This window comes from Pristiophorus japonicus, chromosome 16 (assembly GCF_044704955.1).
Source record: "Pristiophorus japonicus isolate sPriJap1 chromosome 16, sPriJap1.hap1, whole genome shotgun sequence".
Classification (NCBI taxonomy): Eukaryota; Metazoa; Chordata; class Chondrichthyes; family Pristiophoridae; genus Pristiophorus; species Pristiophorus japonicus.
In genome coordinates, this window is record NC_091992.1 from 82,431,360 (window position 1) to 82,445,722 (window position 14,363).

The window sequence follows — 14,363 nt, forward strand, 5'->3', positions numbered from 1 at the left end:
GGCACTGCAGAAATATGGAAATCATTCACTGATTTGAAAAGTTGAAACTAGGCAGTACCAAAGGAATGAAATGAGATGCAGTTTAAAAAGAGCTTTCTGACACACCCCTGACAGATGAATAATAATTGCATTTTAATCTACATGCAGTTCACTGAGTGGGCAACAGCTGAGCTAAGTATCTTCGTGACATTGATGAGTGACGAGCTTACAGCCAGAATTTAGCTTTCAGTGAACTTTGAAAGAGATGATAGTGTGTTTTCTCATGGATAATCCAAAACTTTGAGAAACAAAACTGTCTAAGAGGGCCCGTAAGTCCCTTTCAGATGTTTCGATGTAGGTGAGTGCGAGGATATATTTATTAGCGAGACGTAATATAAATTCCTAAAACCGTGGAGCCTAGAGGTTACTGCGTGTGATACCATTGTACCCACACTAAATATTTCACTATATTTTAATGGAGGCAATAACCCATTTAAAACAAAATTGCCTCTCTTAAGTTAGGGGATGAAGCGATGTTATAGGAGTATCCATGTGCTCATATTGCGCTCAGTGGGGTGTAATTTTGACATTTAGGCAACCAACCAGCCAAGGGCATGTTGGCGCTCGGCCCGACCCGAGGCAAGGAAGCAACCAACACTTTTACAGGCCCCAGCCTCACTTCCGTTGGGCCGAAGAGCATCGTGGCTTCAAGCAGTCATCCAGAGTGAACTTTCTGCATTAAAAAGAAAAATTTGCATTTATATAGCACCTTTCACGACCACCGGACATCTCAAAGCTTGACAGCCAACAAAGTAGTTTTGGAGTGTAGTCACTGTTGTAATGTGCGAAACGCGGCAGCCAATTTGCACACAGCAAGCTCCCACAAACAGCGATGTGATTATGACCAGATAATCTGTTTTTGTTATGTTGATTGAGGGATAAACATTGACCGAGGATTAACTCCCCTGCTCTTCTTTGAACTAGTGCCCTGGGATCTTTTACATCCATCTGAGAGAGCAGACGGAGCCTCGGTTTAACGTCTCATCCGAAAGACGGCACCTCCGACAGTGCAGCACTCCCTCAGCACTGCACAGGAGTGTCAACTTAGATTTTTTTTGTGCTTGAGTGGGACTTGAACCCACAACCTTCTAACTCGAAGGTGAGAGTGCTACCCATTGAGCCACAGCTGGCCGGCCAATATCGCCCCCCCCCCCCCCCCCGCGACCGCAATGTAAGCGCCGGGTGGGGTGGTGGAAATCACGGGGCGGGCGGGATAGTTCTGGGGCAGTAGCGACCCAGATTATTTTAGAGGGGTTCGAAGGTTCCAGACTTTTCCGGACTTTTCCAGCTCCACCGCCCACAGCTGAGGCTCCGACCAGTTCCAACCTAAAGTGCCATTCGGGGGGTTCCAGGACCCCGGTTGGCCTGTCGGAAGAGGTCTACCGCCTGAAACAGGCGAGCTCTTTAGACACCCGGGTGGCAGATCTCTTTCAAAATGGCGGCGGCTGCATCATCAAGGCGGTGAGGGCACCGGCCCCATTGTGAGGCCGTTAACAGTAGGCCTAACATTGGGAAATCGCCCCCCAATGATTTCTGGACGATGATCGTGCAAGAGTTGACTCCCTTGACAGTTTGGGCAGCACAATACAGAGTGCCAATTGGATGTTGAAGCAGCCACTTACAATTTACCTCAAGCCCACACGTGACCATATGCAATCATACATTTAACTCTCAGTCGCGTACCACCCACTTTTATTTTTAAAAGGCCGAAGGTAAAACGGTGCAATTGTTAACAACATAAAATAGATTGCAATAATGTACGGGTGTATTTAAGCCTAACAGTTAATGAGGAAGTGGTTGAGGCAACGAGCCTTCAAAAGGACACTAGATGGTACATGAGAGAAAAGGGAATAGAAAGATATGCTGAAAGGCTGAGATGAGGCCGATGGAATGGGAGGATACTCGTGTGAAGTATAAACACCAGCACAGACTAGTTGGAATGAATAGCCTGTTTCTGTGCTGTGTATTCTGTGTAGTTAATGATGTTAGAAGCCCTCGCCTCAGTCACATTGATCATCCCTAACACAAGCTCTCCTGCTCCTCACAGGGTAATCAGCCGAGCACCAGGCCTCAAACTCGTGGTCGAAACACTGATGTCATCCCTGAAGCCCATCGGGAACATTGTGGTCATCTGCTGCGCTTTCTTCATCATCTTTGGCATCTTAGGAGTGCAGGTTTGGACCCGCAACAAATCAGAGCTCAGCATGCTGGGGTGGGGGCTGTGTGTCTGGGGGGAAGCTGTGGATGGGGGAAGGGCCTCTGTGTCTGTGGGGGGGGGCCTCTGTGTCTGGGGGGGGGCCTCTGTGTCTGGGGGAGGAGGTGATGTGTGACCCATGGGGGGGGCGGGGGGAGGCTGTGTATCCGGGGCGGGGGGCTGTGTGGGAGGCGGGGCTGTGTGGGTGGGGTGGGGGGGGGGGCCTGTGTGTCTGGAGGGGAGCTGTGTGGGGGGGGTGCTGTATGTGCGGGGGGGGGTTGTGTGTCCGGTGGGGGGAGGGGGCTGTGTGTGCTGGCGGGCTGGGGGTGGAGTCCCAGGCAAGGACTAGGGATTTTGTGTCCGTGGGGGGTGGGGGGGGGCGTGTGTCCAGGGTAGGCTGTGTCTGGGGTGGAGCTGTGTGGGTGGAGGGAGGGGCTGTGTGTCTGGGTGGAAGGGGGGGGCGGGGCCGTGTGTCCCGGGGGTGGGGGGGCTGTGTGTCCGGGAGGGGGGGCTGTGTGTCGCGGATGGTGGGGGGTGGCGGGGGCTGTGTGTCTGGGGGGGAGCTGTGGGTAGGAGTGGGGCTGCGTGTGGGGGGGGGGTGGTGGCTGTGTGTCCCGGAGGTGGGGTGGGGTGGGGGAGTTGTATGTCTGGGGGGGGGTGGGGGGGGCTGTGTCTGAAGTGGGGGGGCTTTGTGGGTGGGCGGAGGGACTGCGTGCCTGGTGGGCGGGGGGTGCGAGGCTGTGAGTCCGGAGGTGGCTGTGTGTCCCGGGGGTGGGGGGGGGGGGTGCTATGTGTCCGGGAGGGTGGGGACTGTGGGTCCGGGACGAGGGGATCTCTTTGTGTCCTGGGGTGTGAAATCAACGTGCGGGGGGCTAGCCCACACCAGTGGTGTCAATCTGCCGTTTGCTTCTCCCAGCTCTTGACGAGCAGAAACTTGCTCCACTTTACCAGGTTTTCCTGCTTCCATTTCTGCTGCTTTTACCCCCTCTCCGCCACGCCTCAAGTCTTGTAAGTGTCTGATTTTTCTCAGTGTGCTCTTAATGGCTCACTTCAGCCTATTAACCACACTCTGTTGCTCACCTAAGCAGTTTACAGGTCATTTTACTTCCCGTATGTGTCTGTGCATGTATGTACATGATTTACTGTGATCGAAAGGCTGCATTCGAGGGAGCAGCGTGCGGTGGCATGGTCCCAACCTGCGGGGCCATCAGAGGGAGCAGCGTACGGTGGCATGGTCCCAACCTGCGGGGCCATCAGAGGGAGCAGCGTACGGTGGCATACCACTGCAGGAGGGTGATGGCTGCGAAGTCAGGTCGCTGATTGCAGTGCGGGCAGGCAGAGCAGGAGAGGCAAAGGAGTGGCAAGAGTTTGTAGAAGGAAGTGACCGGGCCCAGGAGAGCAGTGAGTCTGGGACCCAGAAGGGACAAAGGCCCAGGGGCAGCACGGACCAGCCCACACTGCGATATGTGTGCGCGCTCGGTCTGTGCAGCAGAGCTGGTCTCCAGTCATCTTGGGTAACCCTTGCTACTGGACCAAGACCTAGCTCTGTCAAGCCCGTGTGGTGGCTGGTGTGCAACGGCCATCACAGATCAAAAAAAAATCTAAGCACAGGCATCTTCCACCCGCCAAAATGTAGTTCGGGATCTGGAATATTAGATCCTTCATTGAAACACTTGTGAACTCATTCCTTTTTGGTGTGGAAGCAAGTCTTCTCGCTTCGAGGGACTGCCTATGATGATGATGATGTACATGAGCATATGTGTGTGCACATGTATGCATGTGTGTGTGTGTGTGTGTACACAGTGTGTATGTACATCTATGTATGTGTGTGTGTGTGCATGGTGTGTATGTACATGTATGCATGCGTGTGTGAATGTGGTGTGTATGTACATGTATGCATGCGTGTGTGTGTGTACACGGTGTATATGTACATGTATGCATGCGTGTGTGTGTGTCAATGTGCGTGTGTGTACGCATTTTATGCCTCTTCCAATCCTTTGCTCTTCTTCAGCAATTTCTTCTTAGTTCTATCGGAGGACCTACACTCAAAAGTCAACTGACCTGCTCTCTCCAAAGATGCTGACTGCCCTGCTGTTTGCAGCGTGTTCTGTTTTAGTTTCAGTGTATTGGTAACTGTTCGTGGGTCAGCTCACTGTTCACACGCTGCACACATATTTCAACTGCTGTGCGCTTTCTTCTGCAGAAACGATTTTTTGTGTAACAATGATATTACAGCTTGGAAAGATTGAAGGCAGGGATGGAGCAAAGGTTGTGAAAGGGGAAAGCACAGCTTGCATGGTAGGATTTACGCTGAGAGTGGGGAGAAAGGAATTCAGTCTTGGGTCTGATACTGAATTGCACTGGCATGGGTCTGAATTGGCTCCCACAGGAAACCAGTCCCTGAGATAACTCTCATTCACGTCAATCAGATGGAATATGTTGCATTTCAGCTCTGCTATTGATATCCAAAACATATTCCAATGCTGGGGGTGAAATTGGTCGACACCAGTAGCGTGAAACAGGCTCATCGTGAATCAGCAGCCCATTTTACACAGAATTTCTTTTCCTTGGACTCCGAGGGACTGTGTGGCCTACTCCTGTTTCTATGTTTCCAGAAGACCAGGCTTACTCGCATTAAATTTTGCTTTCTCCCTGTTTACCTCTCTAACCTGGTGGCTTCCCCAATGGACTAGCTAAGTTGAAACGCTACTGAGTTGGAAAAATGGGATTGGGCGGGGATGTTGGAGGGGGCGGGGGGAGGGGGTTGAAGAACCTGAGCCTTTCTGGCTGACAGGAACCACCCAATTCATGTGACCCACACATTGTTATATTGGTTTTTTGCAAATACTTCTGGAGTGTTCTGATCTGAATGCACTGCCTGAAAGGGTATTGGAAGTGAATTGAATAGTAGCATTCAAAAGGGAATTGGATAAATACTAGAAAAGGGGAAATTTGCCATGGGAAAAGAGTAAGAAAGTGGGACTGATTGGATAGCTCAGGCACGATGGGCCGAATGGCCTCCGTCTGTACTGTATCATTTCATGATTGTAGCTCATGACAGTCTTCACAAAGGAAACAACCCTGACACATCAACGATTCCAAAGTTTGTGCATCTATTTTTATTTCAGCTCTTCAAAGGGAAGTTTTACTTCTGTCTTGGAGAAGACACAAGGAATGTCACCAACAAATCTGATTGCTTTCAAGCCAACTACAAGTGGACCCGTCACAAGTACAACTTTGACAACCTGGGGCAGGTACGGGAGGATTTGAAAGGCATGTTATGCAGGCGCGCGCGCTCCGAATTCGGTAGGGAGGTTGCGGGGCTGCTGATGCAGTCTGGAACATTCTAGTGTCAGGGCCGCTCACTGGGCACCAGCCGCGCCTACACCCAAAGGCCAGCTCATTTAAATATCCCCGGTGTGTCGGCAGGTCGTGCCTGGTGCCACCAGGAGTGGCACGAGAAGTCAGGGCCCAGGATGTCAGGAATCTGTGAAGTGCGGTCAATTTTGAGGTGGTGGGAGGGGGCTCCCATAATGCAGTGGGAATTTTGGTCAGAGAAGGCAATCCTCGAAGATGGAGAGAGCGACCTAGATCAGATTTTAGAGGCAGGCCTTTACTTCAGCAACCTGTTGATAACGGGCTCAGTGCGTCTAGGACACTAACCATCCACATTACGGAGAGGCCCCCTCCATTTGCATAATCGTGGGGGTGGGGGTGGGGGTGGCGTTAATGAGTCTTGTACACCGATTGTGCTGGATGTGCAAGGTGTGTGGTGGGCCTGAGACCTCCACATCCAATAACAACGGAGCGCCCACCATCGCAATATCTGTCCTCCTGCGTTTGAGTATCAGTCGTGGCACAGTTGCTAGTGCCGCCCCGCAGAGTCAGAAGGTCGTGGGTTCAAGCCCCACTCCAGAGGTTTGAGCACAAAGTCTTGGCTGACATTAGGCCCTGCCCAGAGCTGCTCCCAAACCATTTAAAATATCGAGACAAGCATTCCAGGTAATGCTCTGGACAAGTGCAAGCCAACTCTGCTGTGCTGGTCCTGTTTAGTGCTGGGAAAGGGACCCGGAAACTCGGCACCTTGTTCCACAGGGATGATTCCTTGACCTAGTGTTCCCAATGGGAAATGGAACTCAGTGGAACCACATCTTATAGCTATTTTATTTTACTAACACTTCACAGGGTCGCTATTAATTCCTCAGTCTAATATTCTACAGATTTACTGATAAATCACAAAAAAAATTTTTGCCTTAATCAAATGTAATAACTCTTTCAGAGTTTGGTCAACTGTAGCACATAGCCGTTTCATTACTTACTTAATTTGATTATACGGGTACTTTGCTACTTATTTACTGCTTTTTGCTTTTTTTTAAGCACTTTTCAATATTAAGTGCTATCCGTGATTCATTTATCTGCCATTATGTCTTCATTAATTTCTTGCCCTCCGAATATTGTGCTTTTCTTCATAATTTAGTGTCATCTGTAAATTTAGACATGCTACTAATGACCACAAGATCATTCACAGTTATTGCGAACAGCTGGTCCCAACACTAATCCTGCAATACTCTACTGATGACAAATATCCAATTAGGCTTGCTACATTGGACCAGTGCCCTTTTTCTAATTATTGAGTAAATTTAATATCCAATATATTACTGCACCCTTTATCCCAGACGTTTTCAACTGAGGCAAGCAATGTTGTGAGGCAATGTTGTGAGGCAGCCTTTCAAGTGCTTTCTGGAAATTAAGATGTTCTATCTTCAAAGGGTGCTTATAATGTCATTAGCCCTGTATCATGTGCAAATGCCTCAAAACACAACAAACTACTTTTGGAATGCAGTGACTGTTGTTACGACAGCTGAGGCAGTGGCCATTTTGCACCCTCGGTTGTCATTTTGTACCAGCAGCATCCCACCAACATTTAGATTGAGGGAGGAACGTTGGCCAAGGCATTGGAAGAATTCTTGTTCGAATTAGTTAGTGCAGTTGCACCTTTAACATTCATTTAAACGGGTAGATTTGGCCTCAGTTTGACATTTCACTGAAGGACAGCCTCACTGGCAAACAGTGATGCCACACGACTGCACTCCTGTGCCAGCCCGAGGTTATGTGTTCAAGTCTTGGTGTGGGGCCGATGCAGAAGTGGGAATGCTACCAACTGAGCCAAGCTAACATATAATAAATGTATTAGGCATCACCTGCCTTTGGGTTGGAATTATTATTTTTATCCTGTTTATTCTGAATGATTTACATTACTAGAGTCTACTATTTTTCCTACGATAGGTATTTTTGGCAATGGGTCAACAATTCCCTGGATCATGCTTCTGACTTTTTGGGGGAAAATCGGAACATCAATGGCCATTTTCCCATCCTCTAATGCTATTGCTGCATTTCCCAAACTATGAAAAATTGGGACCACAACTCTTGCATTATTCCCCCCCCATTACTTTAGCATATTGTACTCAGTTGCCCCCTATTCTTATATGTTAGATGTCCACATTGTTAGCTTGTTCTAAATTCTGAACCATTTAGCATTCGGTTGTTCTGACATTTAGCACGCGCTAAATCTTGGAAATGAACATGATATACTGCTGCAGTGGTGGGTGCTCTGACAAGAGGTGTTTGCTGGAAGGGAGTGTAGGGAGCACCACTGACCTGTGCAGTCCTGGGTCAGAGAGAGTGATGCTTATGTCTCTTCAATAGAAAATAATTAATTCCGCTGTCAATAATCAATGATCACTGCATCATAATATATGATAAATCATATGTTACTGCATCTAATGAGCTGATATTTTCTCCGACTAACAGGCCCTGATGTCCTTGTTTGTTCTCGCATCGAAGGATGGGTGGGTCGACATTATGTATGATGGTTTGGATGCAGTGGGAGTGGATCAACAGGTAATGTGGAGCTGCAATGTCAGTTATTCTGTGTGAAATTGCAAACCCTGTCTAGACATGGGGCTCAATTCTCCTCTTTGCCGATTTTTGGCACCCAGGAGGATTAACAGCCGATTATTTTATGCCCGATTGCGCCGGGAAAAAAAGTTGGAACTTTCACCAAAGTAAATTGTTATTTTGGCGTTGCGGTATCCGAAATTTAATCTGGGGCTGGAGCTTCAAGTCTGCGTCAAAAGCTGAGGTTTCCAGGGTAACGAGAGACACACTGAGGGAGGTTGCCAGGGTAATGAGAGGCACACTTAGGGAGGTTGCCAAGGTAACGAGAGACACACTGAGGGAGGTTGCCAGGGTAACGAGAGACACAGTGAGGGCTGAAGCTCCCCCTGCGAGTTGGCGTTCCACGGCCAGGGCCTGCAGTGGCAGGGTGGGGGGAGCATTCGGCCCGGGATTGCAGCGGGACCAGGAGGGAGGGCCCAACGGCAAAACGAGTAATCTGTAATGTAAAGAGATAAAAAAAAGAACGTTCTTTAACATGATCATTATAAACTATCTTTATGAACAAGACTAAACTGCAAAGAAACAGCCCCGATATAGACCTGAGCACCGATTTTCTTAACTTAACGTTTTCTGATCAGTACTTAAGGCCACTCTGCGTCCTTAAAAAGATCGGTGTTGGGGAAAATCGCTTAAATGGCCAAAAACGGCGCAGAAATCAGTTTTTACCCAGACCTGCGCCAAAAAATCTTGCATACAAAAAATCCGACACTGACCGTTGCCGCTGGCGTACAAACTTTGAGGAAAGTTGCAAAATTAAGATTGCTCAAAAAAATCCATGGAAGCCAAAATAACGGCGCCCCCTGGTGGTGAAAATTGAGCTCATTGTGTCTATATTTGATATGACTGTGCCTGCTCCTCACAATCTCCATGAGTTCCTATAACCAAGGCCTTCACTTAACCATTTGAGAACTCCTGCAACATTTTGCATCATGTTTAAATTTAACTGGGCCTTTCCCCCCATTTGGGTGTGATGGTAACCTTTCTAAAATAAGATGCTTTGTGTGGAGTGGTATAAAATGCAAGTTGACTGCAATGATAGACGCACCAACATTCCCAATAGAGGAAAGAAAGACTTACATTTAAAGCACACTTTTCATATCCTCAGGATGCCCCGAAGCGCTTTACAACCAATGAAGTACTTTTTTAAGTGTAGTCACTGTTATAATCTGTTTGAGATGTTGGTTGAGAGAGAATTATTGGCAGGACATCAGAGAGAATTCCCCTGCTCTTCGAATAGTGTCGTTGGATCTTTTACAGTGATACAGGAATTACCATTCCCGAGTACAAGAATCACCATTCCCAGTGATACAGGAATTGCCATTCCCAATGATACAGGAATCACTATTCCCAATGATACAGGAATCACCATTCCCAGTGATAGGAATCACCATTCCCAATGATGCAGGAATCATCATTCCCAGTGATACAGGAATTGCCATTCCCAATGATGCAGGAATCACCATTCTTAATGATATAGGAATCATCATTCCCAGTGATACAGGAATTACCATTCCCGAGTACAGGAATCACTATTTACAGTGATACAGGAATCACCATTCCCAGTGATACAGGAATCACCATTCCCAGTGATACAGGAATTGCCATTCTCAGTGATACAGGAATTGCCATTCCCAATGCTCATGGCACCAACATTCCCAACGCTGGTAGGACCAACATCCCAATGGGAGTGACGCAACCGTTATTATGGCACTTTAGCCTGGTAATTGTCGGTATTCCCTGTCAGATTATTTGGCTTCACACTAAGAGAAAAGGAGTTGATCAAATGTTACCGAAGTTTACAATGAAAGCTGTAGTCTGTGACACTGCCCATGTAAAGTACCAACTCTCAAGCTGAACAATGTATCTACATTTTATATTAGTAGCTAGTGATTCCAGACTGAGGGTGGGGGGCACTTGTAGATGCCCCTGGAGCTGCTCTATAAATTGGATTGCAAACCTTCTATCCTATGCATCATCGGCACAACATGCAAATGGGCTGTAGGCTCCTTCACACTCATCCCCATGTGCTGAAAGCTGTTGGACATGCTCTCCAATGGCTGCAACTTTCATGCTCAGAAATCATCCTTCCTTGAAAAGAAGAGCCCCTGAGGTCCACATCACTGTCCCCAGCAGCTGAGAATGGACATGAGCTGAATCTCCATCCAAATGTTTCCTCCTCTTCCCATGCCACTTACTCGCATTCTGTGCACCACCCAGTGCACTAACCTCAGAATTATCTCCATGCCCCACAGAATTACTGCAGCGTTAGATTGAAGGTAACAACAGGCCGTGCGTTGCACGGGTTGTCCACTTCCCTAACTGCTGCCTCAACTTTCTTTGGCACACCTATAGAATGAGAACAGGAACAAGTGATACAATAATGTGTTAATAATAACTTCATTAGATGTGGCAGCCAGCTAAATGAGTGGTAATGCTTAAGTGCAACAAGTGACCGAATAGGATGGGAAATAAATGAAGGATCACTTTGCTATCAGTCCTGAGCTGGGGCCAGAATCCCAAGTTCCCCGTCGCCTTCTTCCTCTACATCCCTGCTTCCCTGGATATGCAGGTCTGCACAAATGGTGTAAGAGGACATGGAATTGGGGGCTCTCCTACCATACATTCTCTCCTTCTTATTATATGCAGTTTACTCTCAAAATAGTAGAATGCAGTGAGTGCTTGAGAATGTTGGCGTGAGATACATGGAAGGAGTTATCAGGCCGTGCAGCAATTGAGTTAGTAAAGGAGATGTTATTGGTAAAGGCAGGTGCTGGGAAGTGTATCTTAAGCCATAAAGAACAAGTATGGGGATGTAGACAAGTAGTGTAAGGGCGGGGGGAGAATCTTAATTCTATTCATACTTGGTACGCTGGGTACCTGTGGGTGGTACTGGGGGTCCCCCAGCAGAGCACTCCTGGCGAGGTTCTGAAACAATTTCTGACACAGTAGCCAGGGCCGCTCCATAGTGCTGCCAACACTGACGCGATCCTCTACCGCCTGCCGAGCACCTGGACCACCTGCACCAGTGGGGGCGAGGACCACCTTCCTCAGCTGCACCAAACTTTCACCAGCTCTTCGGAGAACTGACACAGGGGAGGTCCTGCTTCCTGCAACGCCTCCTCACTGCTGTGGCTCTCTGCTTTGAGGGGCGATTTCCACCCTCCACCAATGGTCCCAGAAGGCCTGCAGCAGCACTCGGCTTTTCCACCCCCTAGAAGACCCGCAGCTGTGTCCCAATGCTGCCTGGCCTGAGTATTCCCAGCGTCTTCTCTTTTTAGTTCTTGCTCACTTGTCGGTACCTTGTTTTTTCTGTATCAGTAACCTGAGAGAGTGAGTTCAGAGCACAAATCTCACGGGTGTAAATGGTCGTAAACTGCTCCACTGTTCCAGATTAGCATCATTAATAGATGCATTAAACGGAAAGCTAGAAAAGCACATGAGGGAGAAAGGATATGCTGATGGGGTTAGACGAAGAGGGGTGGGGGCCTGGGAGGAGACTCATGTGGAGCATAAATAGTGACATGGAACAGTTGGGCCAAATGGCCTGATTCTGTGCTATATCGATGTAATTCTATGTAATTTTAATGAGGGTAGGTGTTCCATCACAACTGGTCCACCTCCATTCTGTGTTACTGCACTGAACCTGCAAATACAGATGGGCTCAGTTCGTGTCTGGTGCATGCAAACATTGCACTGCTGATTTATGCTAAGCTGTCGTGGCTGCACGAAAATGGCCCCGCCGAGTGTCCTGGATGGGAAAGTGCGCCATTCACTGGCACTAACACCCACCACCCCTAACGAGCACAGTCGCACTGACGACCATTGGCACCAAATCTCACAATGCGAGCAAATTTACAGACCATTGCAACGAGTGCAGTAGAGTGCCATGACAGATTCCTTCGGTTAAAAAAGAATCTGGGAACCTGAGCATTTTGGAGGCATAGAATACAAAAGCAAGAAAGTTGTGCTAAACCATTTATAAATCACTGGTTAGGCCCTAGCTGGGGTATTGCGTTCAATTCTGGGCACCACGCTTTAGGAAGGATGTTAAGAGCTTGGAGAGCCTGCAGAGGATGAGGGATTTGGGTGAGAGACTTCAGTGATGTGAAGAGACTGGAGAAGCTGGGATTGTTCCTCTTAGAGCGGAGACGGTTGAGGGGAGATTTAATAAAGATGTTCAAAATCATGAGGGGTTTTGATAGAGTAAATGAGGTGACCACTGACAGGAGAGTCCGTAACCAGAGCACACAGATCTAAGGTCATTGGCAACAGAAGCAGAGGCGAGATGAGTCCTTATTACGCAGCGAGTTGTGCTGATCTGGAATGTGCTGCCTGAAAGGGTGGCAGATTCAATAGTAACTTTCAAAGGGGAATTGGATAGATAGTTGAGGGGGAATAATTTTCAGGGCTATGGGGAAAGAGCGGGGGAATGGGACTAATTGGATTGCTCTTTAGAAGAGCTGACACAGGCACAATAGGCTGATTGGCCTCCTTGTATGCTGTATGAATCTATGATTCCGAGCTCCTTACTAAGTTGCTGCCTTCACGTTTGCAGCCGGTCATGAACTACAACCCGTGGATGCTCCTTTACTTCATCTCCTTCCTGCTGATCGTGGCCTTCTTTGTGCTCAACATGTTTGTCGGCGTGGTGGTGGAGAACTTTCACAAGTGTCGCAAGCACCAGGAGGTGGAGGAGGCCAAGCGGCGTGAGGAGAAGCGCCTCCGACGTGTGGAAAAAAAGAGACGGAGTAAGGAGAAACAGCTGGCTGGTCGGTAGTCTTTCCTGTATCTTTCTGAGTCGTGCTTGACCTTTGACACCACTCCCCAAGTGCCTGACAATTGGGACATCCCACAGCATGCCAGTTAGGCCTCTGCATGGTAGAATGAACTGGTCTAGAAATAAAATCCCATCGGCCCATGCAAACAGTTGCCCTGTCATATCTCGCTTGCATGTTTTGGCAGCAGCCTCTTCAGAGGGCAAACTGTCTTTTACCCAAAGCATTCTCATGAGTATAGTACACGAAAAGTGCGACACACAGTAGTGCAAAGATATTACTGGCTCCAAAGTGCCATCAGTTGATGATCACTGTTCCAAGGTATTCCTCCAGTTGAAGGGGGCGATGTCTTGCACTATTGACCTGTAAGTGCACTCACTGTTTGCTTTATTGGGTTCTTTTGTTACAACACACATCACGACTGCTTTTCAACCGTTCACTGAAAGCTACAGCTTGGGGAACACCTGCGAATGGTCTTCAACGCAGCATATCTGCAGGCAATACTGTGCTTCTTGTGTACTTCAGTCAAACGGTGTCCTGCACGGAGGCCCGTTCTTTTTAAAGCTGAAGTCTATCGGGAAATAGAAATGGAAAAGGAAAACATTCCCACTAGAAATGATTGTGTCACGTATTTCAGTGGTGGCGGAATCGATGAATTCACGAGACACTGATCTCTTCCATGTGCTCAATAAAAATGGCTTGGCTAAAGTGGACAGCCAGCTGTAAGGTGCTATAGGTTATTATTGGAAGGAGCTGTGTTGTGTGTTAATTTGTTAGGAAGCCTTACAGAGCATGATATGATATCAAGCTACTTGACCTGTTGTTGAGTATTGGTATGCCATCCTACCGTTATATATGGGTAGATGGTATATGTTATATATTTCAATATACTACTGGGATATCTTGGAGTGTCTGTCTGTTAGCTTAGCATTGCATTTACAAGTTCTGTTCCCCAAAGGCGTTTTTTCATGCTGTATTCACAATATATCTCTCTGAACCCACTTTAAATTTACTTTATGGGGTGGGTAGGTTGTCTTTTATTTTCAAACTGGGAATGTAAGTGTCCTGCTCCTTAATTGTCAAAACATGTTTCTCTGTATGGTACGTGCCAATGCCAGACAGGCTTGTAATTGCTGAGTTACAATTAGTTGTGGCTGGTACAATTTGTGCCATTTTGCTTCCAGTTTCTGGATTTGGCCAGTTGCTAGATTCTTTCTGTCGGGGCAATTATTTGTTAAAAGCTCAATGTTGGACATTCCAACTGTAGGGAAGGTAGGAGGTCCCTAAAGTTGCAGTGGCCTTGTGTGTTTGAGAAGTTTCCCGAACTGATTCTTTTGGAAGTTAATTGGCATTGTTACAAAGTGAAAAACTGCAGGGTTCTCACCAACGGCTCAGTT

The 14,363-nt window shown here is 47.8% G+C and overlaps 1 protein-coding gene across 1 annotated transcript in view; it reads left to right on the forward strand.

Moving 5' to 3' along the window:
• Positions 1–14,363, forward strand: part of cacna1g (calcium channel, voltage-dependent, T type, alpha 1G subunit) — a 372,532-nt gene that overhangs the window by 250,138 nt on the left and 108,031 nt on the right. Inside the window, exons 21-24 of the mRNA XM_070857502.1 lie at positions 2,087–2,213; positions 5,362–5,487; positions 8,045–8,134; positions 12,747–12,939. Of these exons, the coding sequence (XP_070713603.1) occupies positions 2,087–2,213; positions 5,362–5,487; positions 8,045–8,134; positions 12,747–12,939 (536 nt within the window). The remainder of the gene's footprint in view (positions 1–2,086; positions 2,214–5,361; positions 5,488–8,044; positions 8,135–12,746; positions 12,940–14,363) is intronic.